Genomic DNA, 19081 nt, shown 5'->3' on the forward strand with positions numbered 1-19081 from the left:
AAACTACTCTCACTCAAGACCTAAGTTTATTATTTAGCCAAATGAACCTAGCAATGGAGCAACTTTAAAATGAGGTCCAGGAAATGGGAAGGGACATCAACATTCACAGTGGGTCAGGGTGAGACCCAGTATATTGATGTAAATAAGCAAAATACAGATGAGTGTTTTCTACTCAAGGACAGAAATCTCAGCAGCTACCACAAAGCCTTAGAAGGAAGGGTTATTGTTGAGTGTGGGAATGAGAACATAAATTGTCAAAGCTGTGTAGTCTTGATTCTGTCCTGAAATGAGAGGTTATTAGTGTAGAAGTTACATTTGGTGGTCATGTTGCGATGCCAAGCAGATGTTGCTGCTTTTATAACACTCTTTTGTGTGGGAAGTACACCCACAGCTGAGGTCCAAATAAAATGGCAGCTATCAGAAGTCCATATGGAGCCATTGGTGTAGAATTGAGCCAGCCAAAGGTCAGTAGAAATGCCCCTAAAGCCCTGCATATGTTATTGATGACTGGCATAGGTCTTGGTTTTCCTGATAGGCTCCGTCTTTTCATGGACTTTGTGATTTGTACCACCCACTAATGAACCACCAAGAAAGAGAAAGAACTTGCTGTGAAACATAGGAAAGATCTGGATTTGATTACTGCATTAAAGTTAGGTTTTCTGCTCCTAAGGCAGACTTCATAATAGAAAGTGTAATACTTTTTTTATTGTAGTTTTAGTTCTTTATTGAAAGCCTGAAGTAGTCATATGGTAATACAGCCAACTACTGTAATTTATAGTGTATTATTACTCAATTTCATATATATATAATATCCTCCTATAAGTTTAACAGTAAAATATTTAAGAGCATCTACAGCCTTTTCAGAAAGTTGAAAAAAAGCATCTTAAATAGTCATCCTGGCAACTTTGGCCTGTGTAAACCTCCGAATCTGGCACTTCCTGAGAAATATATAACATAAGGCATATCCAATACCAGCAAGTCTTTAGACTTCTCTTTTATGTTCACGTTTTTTACAGTCATACCTACTTTTATCTTTTCTTTGAACAGAAATATTCCTGACAGTCAAAAATACAAAGAGTTAGTATTGAACAGTAGGTATTAATCCTGACTTTTTTTGAGTACCTTCCAATTACTAGACAGCAGTATAGTATGTTTTCTGCAGGAGTTGTAATCACTAAGAGTAATTTCTCACCCCCTTTTCTAGATACTGCCAAAGCAAGTGAAAAATGGAAATGTAATGAGTATGTACGAGATTGAGTCAGCTTTCTCTTTGCTTGTCCTCCCTTTGGAGGATATACCCAGTGTGATTTATCCCCCTTCTCATCATCTTCTTCAAAGCCCTTTTTATGATTTATACAGCATCTACGTGAAGCTTTATGAAGTTTTGGAGAACTTGAGGGCAGTTCCAGGAAAGGAACTTTTTTTGCAAAGAGCAGGAGTTGCTCATTTAATGGGGAAAACGAGCATCATGTTGGGGAGAAGAGGTCTCAGAGTGACTGAATTGAAACAGCCAGATCTTTCATGGTTGTTTTGGTTTGGTGACAAGCAAGGAATAGTAAATTATGGGGACAGGGAAAATGCTGCTTTCCTGTGGTGAATTCTGCTTGTCCTTCTGCTTTCTTTTACTTCAGAAAACTTTTGTTTGCGAACCCTTTGGAAGCCTTATCCGAGAGTTCACCTCATCACCCTGCAACTGTTCAGGTCTTAAGTACTATCAGCCAAGTAGCCACAGTATCTAAAGAGACATCTACTTACACTAGGTAGAGTTTCTAATATACTGGTTGTGCTTTTGTTCAAGTTTGTTATTTTTTTTGAGCAACTACTTTAAACTGTCCTAATAGTTTGGGTTTTGTGGTTAAACAAACCTGGTCTAAGCTTTCAAGCTTTAGCTGTAAAAATGCCCCAAAGCATGAGTTTCAGCATGGTCTAATTCCTAGGGCATGACTATTTGGGTTCCTAGGGAAGTAAAAAAGCCTTCAAAGGCAACTCACTTGTTCTTACAGAATATGCCAGAACACCAGCTAGATAGAGTTGTCCATTACTGTTTGGTATTTTTAATAAAATGAAAGATTTCTTCTCCATATGCTGTTTCCTTATAATTACTTGTGGAATGAACATCAACTAGGAAAATAACTGTGGAGTTGCCTGCTTCGGATGCTACAAGCTTTTTGACAGCTGATAAAGTGCCTCCTCTCCCCGCAAAATGCACTGTGGCCACACAGACCTCTGAGGCCCCCCTACCCACCACCGCAGCCATGCAGGCACCTTCTGCAGCCCCACCAGTGGAAACAGCTCGTGGGCTGCCTCCTGCTCCAACCAGGTACATCCAAGCCAGCTGTGTTAAAAAGATGTGATCAGAAACAATAATTTAACATGGTTTCACCTATTTTTTCTTTTTTTTTTTTCTATTAATGATGGTGTCATGATGGAGCAACTTTCAGGTGTCTCCTCGTGATTCTCTGGAAACTTGCATAGCTATCAGGTAGCTTTTAGGCAGCAGTTACAAAAAATAATTAAAAAGCTAAAGTGGCCCTTAGATGGTGGCAGAGAAACACGTCATGGGTGGGAGATTGTGTTGGAAAGTGACTTAGTTGCCAAAAGTTAGTGATATGGGGTGAGTATATATCATCAAAATGTGGAAGTAGGTTTTTGGGGGAAGGCAGAGTGGAGTGTACATAATGTATGATGCTTTGAATTTCTCCATTTTATTCAGTGGGCTTTCAAAAGTTAGTCACTCTTGCTATAAAATGTGTATTTTTGAATTGTCCAGTAGCCTGAGGTCTGTAGAAGAATCCAAGCATTAAATGGTGTAGTTGACAAGACATCCAGAGCATAGTGTTTACCAACAGGGAAAGGAAGTGCTTCCCTCGGTAATTAACAGTCTGGGATATTAAACTATAGTGGGGTTTTGTTTTGTTTTATGAGAAAGAAGGGCTTTTAAAAAGCCTTAAAAGGTTACGGAGCTCTAGTTAATGTCAGAGATGTAGTAAGTGTTTGACTAATGACTTGTCCTCTCTTACTACTTTTGGGTAGACACAAAGCATCTCTGCCTGCTTGCAAAACAAATTCTTTCAGTAAAGCCTCAAGCTGTCAGTCTAAAACATCTCCAAGTCATACAAGGTAAATCTCCTAAGGAAGTAGACTGCTATCTAGGTGTAAGCAAGGTTTTCAGGCAGTGCTTTTGCATTTAAATCTGAGAAGTCATATAGTATAGTTGTGTATTTAAGCATTTAGTTGATTTCTGAAATTATTTTTAAAAATACACAGCAAGTCTGTGGATAGTCGAAATTTTAATGTAAGACCTGAATAGATTCACCAGTGTAGAAATTATTTTGGAGCCAGTCTGTTTTTTCATGGTTTTGGTTTTTTGGGAGTGTGTTTTGCCTGTTCACGTTCCTCCCAACCCAGAAAATAAGTAGGGAAAATGAAAAGTGGGTGAAGAGCATGCTAGATTTTGTAAAGGTGGGTGAAGTTAAAACTGCTGAATTTGGATAAGCAAATATTCCAAAGTTTTTCATGATTATTATTAAGTATGAAAAAGAGGAGAAGCTAAATGATCTTCAGGGCTCTGTGTCAGCACTGTGGAGACTTAGATGGATCCACATGGAGTGTCCTGGAGTTTGATGGGAATGAACCAGGGGTGCCAGGCAAACTCTGGGATGGGGAATTTGAAGGCTGACAGATGCTGAATGCTGACTTGATGAGGGGAAAGTTTTGTTTGTGAGTGAAATTAAAACTACTGTTTTCTACATTAGTATTCCAGTGGCTAATACATTGCCTGGCATCTCTGTGAGGTTGTAGCTGGGAACCTACAATCATATAACTTTTCAGGAGTTAGTATGGTCTGGTATTGTACTGTCAATCTTTCCTGCTTTCTCTGTTTTCTCCTCTGATGGCTCAAAGCTTCTGTGCTAGCAAAGTACTGCTGGAAAATTCTTTGGGAAGTCTGCCTAACGTTGGACCTGCTCCTTTTCCCGTTCTTTCTCCTCTCAAGAAGAGATCAAAAATTAAGAGCATGGCTGCTGCTGCCGTATCTACTGCCATTGCTGTCCGGGCCAGGTAGACATCAATTTTTAAAGCAACATTTAAAACCTTGGCTTAAGAAAGTTCAAGCTCACACAAGAATAATTAGGCTCTGGCAGGGTTGCGAAATCAACTCTTTGACAATAGCATGGCAGAGAAGTCTTTAGAATATGTCCAAGGCTTCCATGCCCTATCTTTAGCTTAGGTCCAAACTGCTGCTCTGAACCTTGGTGAGGGATTCCCACCTTTCTGATCCTCGTGATAACTGTTTCACAGTTCAGTCAGTAAACTAACTGTAAATAGAAATGGTGTCACATAGGTGACAAAGAATAATCTCTGTCTTTGAGTAGCTTTTGGATCCTTGAAGACCATAACTCTCTGAGTTCCATCTAACTTTTTACTACATTACTTTTTATAAAGGCTTACTTAGACTAGTGGTCTAAAGTTCTTCAGACTTCAAAGTTTTTCTGAGCATGCAATATATGTATACTTACGTATTTCTAAATTATATAAATGTCTTAATGTACTAATATATTATGTGCATTATAAAATATAGGCAAAGACAAAATAAAAAAGGATCTGAAAAGGAACTAATAAAATAGGTTTTCAAAATATTTTCTATTTTACTTTATTAATGATAAAAATAAAAATATTCTCACACCCCAATGGGTTGTCTTGCACAAGCCCTGTAGCGTGCCACCTCCTTATTTAGACATAATTTCTACATCTGTTACCCTAGGTTCAGTTTCTCCATTTTGCTACAGGACTTCCAAGCTTTTCATAAGGGTTTGGGGGTTTTCAGTGGTCTCGGACAACTTGAACTTTGATCACCTAGTTTGTTTATGTGGTCTTCTTAAACGCTTGCTAGACTCTCCGAACCTAGCGTCTACCGCTCGCTCTTGGATGCCCTGCTCATCACACCTGTCACTAAGCCTTCTCTGCAGGCCATCAGGCCCTCCAGGAAATCCACGAGTGCCCTGGAGTTGCAGAAGAATAAGAGGTATTTTCTGAGTGCGGTGCATGGTTGGCACTTAGGACTTGCAAGACCCTGGCTGCTTCTTCAAAGTCTGTGTCTGTTGTCTGCCTGTTGTGGTCTTTGGCATGAGGTCACCAACCCCGAATCCTACTGGTTTCACCTCTGCAGAATTAATCCACAGTGTTTGTGTAAGTCCATTCCACTAAGCACAGGTTTCTGGGCTGATACCAGGCACCCTTCTTAGATGCATGGTGCTGTTTGTGCTGTGTCATGAACCTCTGAGGGAGACACCGTCACTCTGAATGGCTGACTGGAGAAGAAACAAGATATTCTGGCTTAAAACCTCTATACAGATGAATTATTTGTAGCAGTTGCCTGAGCAAGTAAGCGGCATGTTAGCCTGCTCCAGGAACAGAGCGCTGCTGTTTTTCAAAGCTCACTTTTAATGTATAAAATCAAACAGCTGGCATGCAGTGCAGCAAACAGATATTTTAGAAAGCATTTTCTCTCCAGGCCTTTTGTTCCAGAGCTGATTCTGTTCGGTGCACAGGACTTCTTGTTCTCACTTCGTGCCTGCAACTATGTTAACTCTCGCTTTTTGTGGAAAGCTGCTTTGATGTAATTGACTTCAGGCTCAAAGGCAGAAATCTATCTGCTTATTTTACAGGACACTATGTATTCAGTTGTGCTGAGGAAGGAATGATTTCTGAGTTTTCATGTACTTAATTGCATTTTTGGAAGAGTAAAACCCTTTAGAGATAAGGCCCAATTGGAAGTAGGGCTGAGATCCTCTTAATGTAGAAACTTCCCTTGAGTAAGAAGTATCACTTATTTCCCTCACATTCCATGGCTTCCAATTTGATATTGGTCACTAGAAAAGGCTAAAGTATCCTTAACCTAAGGAGAGCAAATGGTAGTTGTTAGATACAATCTTAAGTTTTATCAAAATTTCTAATGATGTGGCATATCCACTTTAAAAAGAAAAAAAAAATATTAGCAGAATTATAGTGACATAACACAGCCTTAAATGCTAATATTTTTTTTTTTTTCTGTGAATGGTACTCATTAGGAAATATTTATGCATCCAAAGGGAAAACCTCTCCAGGAGTTCCAATACTATGGGTGAATTCCAGGACATGCTGTCAGCAACTTTTTTTCTTTAACAGTGATATTTAGGCCAGCTTTATTTCAGCAGCTCCATAGTTGTGCAGGCATGCAGCCTGGTCCTATCTAATGGGTCTTAAGGGTACATTTAAGGAGTTTTTTGCAGGTAAGGGCAAAATTGTTCTGCCGCTACACCAGGCTGGATGAGACCAATTACCTTATATTTGCCCATGTGCCAAAAACCAGTCATACAGTTCTGGCATGACTTGGGAGCATTAGGCAGATTGAGGTTCCTCTTTGCCCACAAAAGCTTGTGCAATGTACTTCCATTGGCATCATCCCTGCTGTGGTGTCCTGCACTGATCCTGGGGTGGAGCTTTCTTCACAGAGAGAGCAGTTAGAGATTGGAATGGGCTGGCCAGGGAAATGGTGGAGTCACCATCCCTGGAGGTATTTAAAAGACAGTTAGATGTGGTGCTGAGGGACATGGTTTAGTAGTGGATGGCAGGTTAGGGTGATGGTTGGACTTGATGATCTAAAGGGTCCCTTTCAAACAAGACAGTTCTATGATTCTATGATGATTTCTGATGGAAATTTGAGATTCCCAAACTGGGTCCATTTGGTTGCTGTCTGTAGGGAAAGGTAGCAAGCAATGGAGAGTTACTTTCATCCTGTCATAATTAAAGTGCAGTTTTGGAGGTTTTTCTCTCTTTTGCTCTTCTAACCATCTGTGCTGGAGAGTTATGTACTGGGCCAGCAAGGAGCTATACAGAGATTGTATAAGCCTGCCCAAAAGATCTTATCAGAATTGGATTTATCAAAATGCAAGTTGAATGGCTGGAAATAAACATCCATGTGTTATTAGGAGGTTAAAAATATTATTTCTAAACTTGTTAAAAATTAGAAAATTAGTTTTCTCTTAAACCATTACAATATCCAGATTATCTCTGTTCAGGCTGCTGCATACAGGCAGTCGTATAAGGCAATACATGAAGCATATGGCTTTTGGTCTGTCATGGTCATCCTAAATAAGAGATGACCCAAAATTTGGGAAATATGATGTAACAGTACCATTAGTCTGAGAACGCTATGCATAAATGGCTTTTTTGAAGGATTTTTTTCCCAGAATAACTGGTGTTAATTTAAAGATCTTGTACAATGTTCCAGGGTAATGATTTCTGTTTTCCTTGCTATCATCCTGAGCTCCTAATGCCAGTAAGGAGGAAGGGGTTGCTAGTAGATGGACCCACAGAAATGAAACTTTGTGCTGCCTCATCCTAGTGAATAAAGGAGCACACAGCCTTATTGTATGGCTTGAGAAACAGGTAGGAAAGAGATGAATGAAGATAAATTTATGCTTACAATTTATGTATCATTTAAGTGCAAAAAAGATCAAGCAAAACAAATCAACTAAGCACAGAAAAAAATACTGAGAGGAATGTACCCAATGAGTGTGAGAAAATACGTATTAAGATGTCTTTGCATTTCCAGCCATCTAATGACATACTGCAGTATGTGCAAAATGAAGTGCTGAAAAGTTATTTTAAGTGGCAGCTCAGCTCATCCCACAAGACAACAGTCGATACAGAGGGACACCTGAAATCTTATGTGCCATTACTGAAGAAATGAGTGTATGACATTGTATAGTAGAATAATTTGTTCAAAAACGAGCTGGTTCAGCCAAGAAAGCCCAGTAAATATGCTTAAGCAGCTCCAGGTTTATATTTTCTGGCTCTGTCTTGCATAACTTTCATGGAAAAGTAATGAAACTATTTTACTATGGTAGCTCAGGCTTGTTTGCATTATCTCTTGGGGAAAAACTCACAAAGGTTGTAACTGTAACAAAAGCAAGGGTTAGATTTTGTTCTGCAGTAGGGTTGCTTCGGAAATATTTCCCTTTTATCCTTACTTCGCTGTCTCTGTTCCAAAAAGCTGGCTGTCTTAAACCGTTCTGTACTGGGTAGCTGCCAAGAGCTTGACCTTTTTCTGACTTAGTATTTGTTATTAACTGGCTTGAAGGGATTTTGAACATTCAGATGTTTTCTTCTCACACCTGAGTCCTCGGAATTGGAATTTTTTTTAGGAGTAACAGCTGTCCAGTCTTTCACTAAGCTGAGTGTTCATCCTGATGGCAACAGAGAGAGCTTGAAGTTTAGGGGGGTTAGTGGGTTTTTTTAGAAAACTACATATATGCATCAAAGGAAATGATGCATTTAATACCTCACATTTCCCAGAATTGGAGCTCTGCCCTAAAATTACAGAATCACTAGGTTGGAAAAGACCTTTGAGGTTGAGTCCAACTGTACCTGTCCTCTACTAAACCATACCCCTGAGCACCTCATCTACCCGTCTTTTAAATACATCCAGGGTCGGTGGCTCAACCACCCCCCTGGACAGCCTGTTCTAATGCTCGATAACCCTTTAGGTGAAGAACTTTTCCTATTGTCTAATTTGAACCTGCCCCGGTGCAGCTTGAGGCCATTCCCCCTTGTCCTGTCACCTGTGAATTGGGCAAAGAGACCAACACCCATCTCTCTACAACCTCCTTTATTATTAAATCATGTGGCAAAAATGCTGTGAAATTTTGGGAGACAATAGCAAGAATTGGCAATGATATGGCTTTTGCTGACACTATGCCATGTATAATTGCTTGAAAAAGCACTGGTGTTGAACATGAGACAATACTTATTCTGAAAGATGCTTTGGATTATGTGCAGAGCACTGCTTATGAAAAGATTACATACTCCCTCACTGTAACTTGATCTGGAAATACCTCCATCTACGTAACTTTTTCTCCTTTTCATTGTTTTATTTTACATTTTCTTCTTCCTTGCCGGCTGTTGGAACACTGCTAGGTTAACATGAAACGCAAACACAGTTGTAAAAAGCTGACTGAGACCATGGGTTTGCAGCAGGGGTGGGAACAAGGTCAGCACTCAGTAGTTCTTGTCTTTTGTTCTTCACTTGGTATACCAGAAAGCCCTTGCAGAAAGGTGTATGTGTTTCCACTGCTCATGGGGTATTGTCGTCGTTCTCATACCTGGGTTTTTCTGGTCCTCTTATATATGTCTTCAGCTCATGTGTGTTCTGATACAGGACAAAATACATTGTGTGATGTGTACACATTAAACAAACCAGCTTAAAACAAGACCTTGAGATTTGAGTTTTCTCTCAGCTGTGCTAGTACCTAGCTGTAAAGCTTTGAAGTGTCTGTGTAAGTTTACTTGGTCTTACGGCAGGCAAATCACTCTTTCCTTACTTTGATGTTGCAGAGTTTCTTAAATATAAATGTTTTTAAAAGCTTCTATTAAAAACTTTCTTTTTCTCCACATTTCATGTGCATCTTATAAGCTATTCATTCAGGTTTCTGCAGTATGCTTGGTGCCTGCTTGGTGTTAACAAGCAACAGGCAGCAACATGTAATGCAAGGGGAAGTCTTACTATTTTCTTTTAAACTACTCTGGCTTTAACCTTGATTCTGCTTTTGTGGTTCTATCATGTTCCACTTGGTTGTGCCAGAAGCCAAGAGTGACTTGTTCACATATATCCTTTTGTTTGTCTCATTTTTGTCATTAAAGATTTAGTGTTCTTAAGGCAAAGTAACCTCACGGAATTCCTGGCCATGTGAAGAAAGAATTTACAGACTGTCTCTTAAATACTACATGACCTTTCCTGTCAGTGAGCTTACTCAGACTACAGGGAATGTGTTCCTGACTCACACAGTTGTTCTGGACAACAATTGGGAGTTAAAATATCCTTTATAGTCCAGAGAACTATTAGGAAAATGCACCGGACTGAGATAAGGGCTTGAGTGATGATGTTTACAGATGGATAACCCAGTGTTTTGGCCTTGTGTGAGGAAGAAGCCCACCCAGACCCCTTGAACCAGCTTTGTAAAGTCTGAGAAACTTGGTCCTTGTTACCATTTAGTGGTGTTAGAGGTTGCACAATGATAAGCTGTATTTTGTTTTCAGTTAGGACTATAGCTTCTCCTTTGTCCAATAACAACATGACACATAGGTAACTTCTCTAAAATGTGGGGAAGGAATTCTAGGCAGCATTATATAGTAGTTTCCATGGAAGGATGGAGGGACATTTAGGCATCTACAGCCCCAGACTATATGTTTTCCTTCTCCTGGATTTTGGGGAGAGAGGGAGTGGTGTGAAAACTTCAAAATATGTACAGAAGGATTTTCAACTTTCTCTGCTGAGAATGACATAACGTGATACAGAATATCCCCTTGGTCAGCCTATGTCAGCTGTCCTGGCTATGCCCCCTCTCAACTCCTTGTGCACCCCCAGCCTACTGATTGATGGGGTGGGGTGAGAAGCAGAAGAGACCTTGACTCTGTGGGCACTGCTCAGTGTTAATGAAAAGATCTCTCTCTTATCAGCACTGTTTTCAACACAAATCCAAGACACAGCCCCACATCAGCTGCTATGAAGAAAATTAGCCAAAATCAGCACACCTTGGGAAGTGTCTCCCTAGGATAGGCTCCTGGCACATAAACCACCAGAAGTTGTGAAAAATCATGTGTGGTTTTATAGGTTTATCATTGCCTTTTACTTTGGGGTAATTAGGATTCACCTTGCCAGTCTTTTAGCTTTCTGAATGAAAGCCTAAGTGTCTCCAGTAATTTTTGCTTCAGGAACTAACGCACCATGTCATGCTCAAGCATTGAAATTAAACCATGAAAATGGTAATGGTGGAAGAACAAATTGGCATTGTAACTTGCCTTGAGGCCTATGTACTTCCTGCAGCTATGAGGCTGCTGTTTCCCAGTGGTACACCCCAGCCATTTTTACATTTTTCTTTCCTCCCTTTGCCTGAAGGATACCCTTTTTGCTTGTCTGGCATCCATTTGGGGGTGTTTTGGGTTTGGTTTTGTTTTTTTTTTTTTTTTTTTAACTTGTTAAGTAGCATCTTTTTTGTAAAGACAGCTGCTGGCTCAGCTGGATTTTCTTATTTATGACAGATTACTTATATGATTTATATGTTCCAGACAAAGGCAATAAAGAGGTGCTAGACTTGAAAAGTCATTTGACAAGTGGTAATGAGTCTTTTGGATGGAGAAGGAAGAAACTTTCTGTTTCTAGGACCACCAGTATTTTGCAGGATTCTAAAAGTTGTATTGGGACTCTGACCTGGAGCAGGTTTGATGGGTTAGGTGTCAAACGTAATCCACAGTATAGAAGGAGATTTCTGTGACACTGACACTGCAGGCACATGCTTTTATTCATAGTGGAAGCCGGTCCTAAACTGCATTGTTTTCAACTTCTGAGCCTGCTACTTAATTTCCAAGGATGTCTTCCTCCCCTTCTTTCAATCTGCAACAGCACTTTTATGTTGTAATCTCTGCATACTCAGAAATGTGCTGTTAACAAGACTTATATCCTAAGCCTTTAAGGAGTCTAATGTGTACCTTAAATGCCTCCATTTGCACTCTACATATGTCCTTAAATATCTTTTAGCATTTGAATGTAACAGAATTCAAGGTCCCTTTGTCATCTCTGGGCTTGTGTGAGCTGCATATAGCAAATTCATCGGCGTCAGTTTGCCACAGGTACTACTGTTACCAAAAGCCTACAAACGCTCATTAAACTGAGCATATGGATATATTCTCTAAACTTGGAATCTTTTTTTCCCTTTTAATTCCTTATCCAGAAAAAGATTCCTAATACATCAGTTATTAACCCTTTAAATCCAGAGACAAAACAATCAGAGCTATAAACTTGCGCTTTTAACTCGCGTTTTGTTCAAGTTCTTGCATGGTCAGTATGGCCAAGGCAATATTGTGTGTGTGCAATCCTTGTAAGGTAAAAATAGCTCAAGCCTTTTTACTTTATGAACTTGGTACAATCTTTAATTCTGTGAATGGCCCCAGTGAAGTACATATGATGCACATTTTCTTCAATAGAGGAGAGAGCACAAGGCTCTGTTAACTGATGGGTTTCCAGGTTGCACAAAATATGTATTTGGAATTATTTTGGCTTCATTTCACAACGCTGTTGAGTTCATTTCCTGTTCTTGTGTTCCTCTTACTTTGCAAATGACCTTCATTAGCAATTACACTTCTACTTAGAATATTTTTAATGAAAATTTTTGTTTTCTGCTTCTCAAAGGCAAATATCCATCATACAAATACTGTTACACTACATAAAACTTTTATGATAACTTGCTTGTTCCTCAACTGCCTCTGATAATGAGAAATGAACAATTTTTTCTGGCAGTGTAATTGGTGACTACTTATGCTCTACGTGGATTGTCATTAAGTACTGTTTTAATCATGCATGTTTTTAAGGGGAGTGGTGGCCCATAGAGGAAGACTACATATAATTGTCACTTTTAGATTAATGATTTTATTAAGATCTAGGAGTACTGTCTGACTATATGAGTGTTTTTCTAGTCTCCAAGAAAGAAAGAATTGTAAAAGTCCAGGAGTGTACCAAATTTACAGTAAGATTTAATCTGTGTCATGCTGATACTCAATTATTTTAAACAGAAATTGTGAAAGGATTCAGTTGTCTATATTGGCTGTTGGCAGAAACTACTCAAGTGTTCAGTTCTTTAAAAAGTGCTTGAAAATGTAACTTCTACAGTATTGTTGTGGGATGATCACCTACCTCATCTGTGATCAGTAACCACCCATAGTGGCTGCTGCTCTGTTGCACCAGGGTGCAGAGGTGCCACTCCACATCTGTTTCACAAATGCTCTTTTTCTAGCAAGAAATGCATTTTAATTTTTCCTCCCTCGTTTCTGTCCAGTGATTCCCTGGAGACTACCCAGCCCACAGCTTTTACGGCCGCCTCAGTGAGGAGCATGCCCGCCCGCCAAGAAAATGCTGACGCGAGGCCTGCTCCCGCCAGCGCCACATCTGCTGCAGCCCTCAAGCCAACGGGAACCCCGGGTGCTGCCAAGTACTCGGGCTGGCAGCCTCCAAACCAAGCAGGTAACTTCCAGTGAGGCTTTTTCTTGTTCCCTTAAAGACTTTTGGATAGCTTGGGGAAAGTGTGCTTTGCTGTGGGTGTAAAAACAAGTCTGCAAAGGGCTAGTTGTATGTTTTGAGTGAGGGCCAGTTTGTTTAGAATGGAGAAGAAAAGCAGTTTTAGCAGTTGAAGTAAACCAGTGGCGCTTTGTAAGTAGCCTCATAGATGTAATTGGTTTCACAAACAAGTAAAATCAGATGTCTCTGACCTCTATTAAAAGCATATATACCCATCAAATATATATGTATACACACACATACACAACTCACAGTTTGAGCTTGGTGCTTTCCATGTGACTTCAATTTCAACAGAGCATATTCCAAGCTATATTGAGGGTGGGAATATCAATTGACACGTTTTCAGAGTGAACTTTTTTGAATTAGGTGTTAATTAAAAAAAGAGATTAAAACATTAGAGTGGTTATTTATTAAACATTAATAGGTTTTATTTCAGTGTTTCAGAGTTGCACAGGTTTGTGATACAAAAATGTGTTTTAAGGTGTGTTCTTAAAAGGAGAATTTATATATCCCCAAACTGCATCCAAAGGTAGTAGCTTCTTAGCCCTTTAAACCTGAATGAAGATGTCTTATGTCTGGAAAGCATGCCGTTTGCTGTCTGAGTGCTCTTATGTTATAGCTACGTCTGTATTAAGACATGCAATATGTGTAACTTTGTGCCTCTGTTTTCATCATATATGCAGTAATTTGGGGTAACCTTTTAATGCAACTCGGTTCTTATACTGAAGCAGTCTTTGGTGCTGGACTAAACTGTAGTAATTTCAAAAGATTTGGGAAATCTGTATTATTAAGTTTTAACAGTTTTTTCTTGTAAGAATTACATCTTTAGCATCTCTAAGATGCTGAATAGCATTTTATTTATTTATTTTAGCTCTGCTGCTAAGGGCTTTCACTCTTTAAATGTAAATCCAGTCCAGAAAAAGAACTACAGAGGCCCTGGCACAAAAGTAAAGATAAATCATACAGTGTCAATGGTGTGTATTTTATAATGGCTTGGGCACCTCTCTTATACTGTTCTGCCTGTAACGAATGTATCTTGGTTTGGACATGCAGTGCTGCTAGCAAGCCTCAAGATGGCAATATGCTGTCATTTCTATGCTCTGTCAAATATCGAGTATATTCTCAAGGGCAACCTAATGACTTATTCTTTGCGTTAGCTACCATTAGAGGGGAAAAAACACCACACCTCTTTTTAAAGTTACTTTTTTGTACGTTCTGCATGTGTGCTTGGGGTAAATATTTGTGGGAGTGTGATAATCCTGCGTTTTTGTAAATTACTCTGTCACACCAAGTGATAAAATTATTTCACTTGCACAGAAACCACCTGTCAGCTTGGGGTTTTGGTGGTACCTCACCTGTTTTCTCTGTGTTAGTAGGTGTTTCACTGCTAAATCCTACTAGTATGCTCTAGTATTAATACACTTCTAATGACTGAAGTAGGTTATTTTTCAATTTTTTTCCCCCATTAAATGACAGAACACATAAAGAAGAAAGATTTAGAAGGATTAATTAAATTATACTTGATTACATACTACTTTGAAAATCTGGGTCCACACTCTTGGATAACATGAAAATCTCCTTTTTTCACATTAGAGGTACCAACCAAATAGGTAGGTGAGGGAGAAAGCCATCCAGAGATTTTTTTTAATGTTATGTTCCAGAATAGCTTACGGAAACCTTAGGAAATTCATGCTGATAGAGAAACTGGTGGAAAGGAATGGTCATAAGGATGTCAGCTCTCTGCTGCCTTGCTTGCAGGGTCCTGAGATGTCCTGCTTAACTTGCAAAGAAGTCAAGTCATTACCTCCTCAAAAAATATTGGGGAAGCCAGAAATAAAAGGTAGGAGAAAGAGGCATTGGAAACCCAAGGGTATGATGTCCTGGTGCCAGAGGAGGTTCAGTTAGTGTTTGCATCTTGAGCGTATATGGAGTCATGTACTTGCCACGCCAAGCCAGTCTGCGCTTGTCCCCCATTCGCAGAGTTCCTCAGTGGAACAGTGAGGAAAACAGGAGCATTTAGAGATGTCAAAATGCTCTTGGGTTTTGCTCATCTTCTGAATTGTCTGACTTCATCAGTCTGAAGGCACCTTCAAGTTGTAGCAGAGTCTGCAAATGAGTGAAGTGACATACCTAGCACGCCTGCTAGCCTGATTTCTTGAGTTGAAGGGCAGCGTTTCATGAGTTCCAACAGTTGCCAAGGTGCCAAAGACTTGTCCAGGTGTTATCTGTCAGGTTTCACTGCTGCTCTGCCCCTTTAACCTTGCTCACCACTGGTCTTGGGGGTCGTACATTACCCATGTTTTTCAAGAAGTCAGTAATGCAAAATTAGAAGACAGGAGAGACCTAAGCATTGTTACAGCAGAGACAGGATCAGCACCTTTTTATCTGACATGTATTTTACAAAAGAATATAGTACCCAAGGTTTTACTGTACCCGAGCTTGCTCAGTAAGGCTGAAACCAGCGGTCTGACAGGTAAAACTGTTTCAACAGGAAAAGAAAGATTTAAGGACATGTTTGGAATTCAGTCATTAATTCTGCTGTTTGTTTGTAGTCTTTGAGCAGAAAGTTTTCTTTAAAAGTGCCAGCACTGCACAGGCCAAACAAAATTTGGCTCTGTAGGTCATAGGCCTACACAAATTTTTAAACAAACAAAAAACCCCTCCCTTTGAGTCTGACTGATTTAATAGGTGAAGTGTAGCTTAGGAAATAATTAGAAGGAAGGCATAATCTTATGTAAATGTGTATATCAGTATGTTATTAATAGCAGAGTACAGTTTTGTAGCTCTAATAGCACTCACCTGTCTAATGAATATTGTATATAACACTAGGTGGTTTCCATAGCAAAGCTGGCATTTCACAGGATTTTGTTTGTGTCTGGGGAAGCTGTAATCTGCTGTTTGATGGCATGGAATGAATATTACCAATGTTTTTATTTATTAAGATGTCTGACTACGCAGATAAGTAATTTGGTAGAGACAGCATCTCTTTTTTTTTTTTCCTTCTTTGTTTGGTTGGGGTGTTTTGGTTGTTTGGTTTGGTTTTGGTGGGGTTTTTTTGCTTGGGTTTTGGTGGTTTTCTCTTCTTCTGTCTTCCTCCTTCTCTTCAGAGATGCCTGAAGGTGTGAAATGATTTTTGTTAGAGCTGAGATATGTTCTCCACTGATCTCAATTTCACGAACTAGCAAGGAAGATGTTTGGAGGAGAAAGATGGTCCAAAATGAATGGCCGAAATAGGAAAACCTGGAAAATCCTTCAGGCATTGGGTTCCTCTGTACAGAATTCAATAGTGGTCCAAGTGATAGCTGAACTATCCTCTGCTGGAGGGCACTCATGGGGTGATACCTGCCTGGACAGAGGTTTCCAAGCAATGCATTTGCTATCTGCATGCCTTGTCTGTTGATGTCTTCAGTTGTTGAAATAAGTCAAATTGTGGCTGTTACTGTGTGTTAAGTGTACAGGCTAGAATTTAGGATAATTCTCACTTTATTGACCTATGCTTTTCTGTTCACCCACCAGAGGGAGAAGCGTTTTACAAGATCATCTTCAATTTAAAAAATAATGCCCACAATATCCCAGGTGCATCACAGTGAGCTATTTTACTATTTGATAGCTAACTATTACCTGGTGTTTATGCAGCATTGCTCACCCCCAAGAAGCCCCAGAGCATTTGGAGCCTCAGTATCATGTGGAAGCACACATCGCACGCACAGGAATGGCTTTCACTCACCGCCCCCATACAGTCACTTCTTGGGTGAAACATAGCAGCTGCTTGTCAGCACACTGCAACGCTCCCCAGTATCTTGAAAGGAAGTGAATAGCACCATGGCAAATTGAAACTGCTGGGACAATTTAAGAAAGCATAATTACCCAATAAGTGCAGTTACACAAACTGAAGTTTGGCCAGGAGATGAACTGTTCTCGTGGAAAGCACAGCAGGATCTGTGATGGTCAAAGCGGTCAGGATTTCCCACATTACATGTCTCACACAAATGGCCTCCTCTTTCCTGGCATCTTTAAAACGCTGTTATCTGAGGGTGAGCTGCTGGTACAGGGCAGACTGGAGAGGCTGGGCGCCAGGCGCAGCACTGCCAGCTCCACATCCTGCCTTCCCAAGCTGGCAGCAACATCCTGCTCTGTTTCCAGGTGTCTGATGGGTTTGTGGGGGTCCTGTGGTTAGCTGATACAGCTGGTGGCCAGGAAGCAGCCTCTCCTTGCTTGGAGAGGAGGATTTCACTGCAGTTGGTGACCTTTCATCCTCCAAGGCTTAGCAGCTGAGTTACAGGGATGGGATAGGATGGGAGAGTTTACAATAGAAGTGTCCGAAGCTTGCAATTTTGAGTGACCAGTTACCCACATGAGCCAATTTGCTTATTCCCAGGGTCTCCTTCACTGGGATATATAACCTCCTTCCAGTAGAGTTGCTCAGGAATGTCAGCATATTCTGCAATACTCACAACTGTCAGTTGCTTAATCCAGAGCCAACACATGTGTTAAGCACATGCTCCCTTCAGCAGAGGGAACACACTTGGAAGCTGACTGTAAGCATAGAAAAATTGCTCCCCAGGCAACTTTGAAAAATTCTGCTATTTCCTTGCAGTTGTTTTCATGTGTTTGGTGCACTTGCATTTGCCATCTCTGGAGTTACCCTTACTGTGCTGTCTTGCTGCTTTTTTTTTTTTTTTTTTCTATGTCGCATTCCCTTTATAATATTAGAACTTAAAAGCAGGAGATAATACAAACATGCTTCTGGGTGTGATTTGACAACTTGTCCTGCATACACTGACAGTTTGGTTCAGACTCCTTCCTCGCCACATATTCTGTAGGGGTTTGCTGAGGAAAATGGGGTAAAAATCCAGACTTTGTCAGTGTGGGTGGTTTGGCTAACAGGTTAAACAGTCCGAAGTTGGCACAAGAGAGGATGGCTCTGAGATTTATTGTGCTATCGCAAAATGTTTATCCTGACAGTAAGGCCTTGCTTAAGGTCCATGAAGAGATGGACTGTGTCACTTTCTGTCCTCGTCACCTTTGTTTTTCTGTGTTTTGCCTGTAATCACACCAGCTGCTATCTCAGTTCTGTTCACTTTACAGGCCACTCTGACTAGGTAAGCTAACTTGATGGCCATCAATTTTGGGAATATTTTTGCATGGAAAAGGCAACGGAACTATTATGTCAGCATCACACTGTTCATAAAGTTCTGCAGTTTTGTTTTTAGGACCATCTCATCCTGATTATTTTCTTTTGTGGAGCAGGAAATTAAAGGCAGGACTGATTATTATTGGGGTTCAAGGGGTTATATGCCCATTAAGGAGTATGGTCTGAACTTGGGGAAGAAACAGGAGTAGCAATACAAGTAGTTAAGGTAAATCCTTATATTGTTGCTAAGGCCTCTGCTAGAACAGACTCCCGGTACTTTTTACTGAAAAAGATTGTTAAAGGCTGCCCCCCCGTGATGTAGTCACTATTGATAAAAACAGAGCGCCTTGTCCATAAAAGTGGTATGATTGACAGGTCAAAACATAAAAGCTTCCTGATCCTGGTGTATGAATTGTTATTCTTATTAATTTTTCAGCTAATCTAAATTATTATATCCTCATGTGACAGCAAACCACAAGAATTTATTCTTACAAGTTAAGTAATGTGAAGTCGCTTAGCCAAGCAAAACCCATTGTGAAACCAGAGTAATTTATAAACGTCAACCTTAATTTGACAGTGGTATGAAATTTTAACTCCTGCAGACATGGTGAAAAAACAAATGTTTCTAAAACTTGAATGTTTATATTTAAGAAGGGACAGATCATAGTAATGATGAAGAAATGTACCACCTACTTGTTGGAGGCACGGTGACCTCACTACAGGATCTGCTGAACAGAAACTCATCTTTTGGTTACAAATAGAACCTTAGACAATTTTCCAGTGATTTGATGTTGCTGAATTCACGTTCTGTTGCACCAAGCTTTGCACTTAAACTAATC

The 19081-nt window shown here is 40.0% G+C and overlaps 1 protein-coding gene across 1 annotated transcript in view; it reads left to right on the forward strand.

The window, feature by feature from the left end:
• The window catches only part of PDLIM5 (PDZ and LIM domain 5), a 116770-nt gene that overhangs the window by 79536 nt on the left and 18153 nt on the right, over positions 1–19081 (forward strand). The window contains exon 8 of the mRNA XM_084262654.1: positions 12870–13054. Coding sequence (XP_084118780.1) covers positions 12870–13054 — 185 coding nt within the window. The remainder of the gene's footprint in view (positions 1–12869; positions 13055–19081) is intronic.

This window comes from Gallinula chloropus (assembly GCF_964237585.1).
Source record: "Gallinula chloropus genome assembly, chromosome: 4".
Taxonomy (NCBI): domain Eukaryota; kingdom Metazoa; phylum Chordata; class Aves; order Gruiformes; family Rallidae; genus Gallinula; species Gallinula chloropus.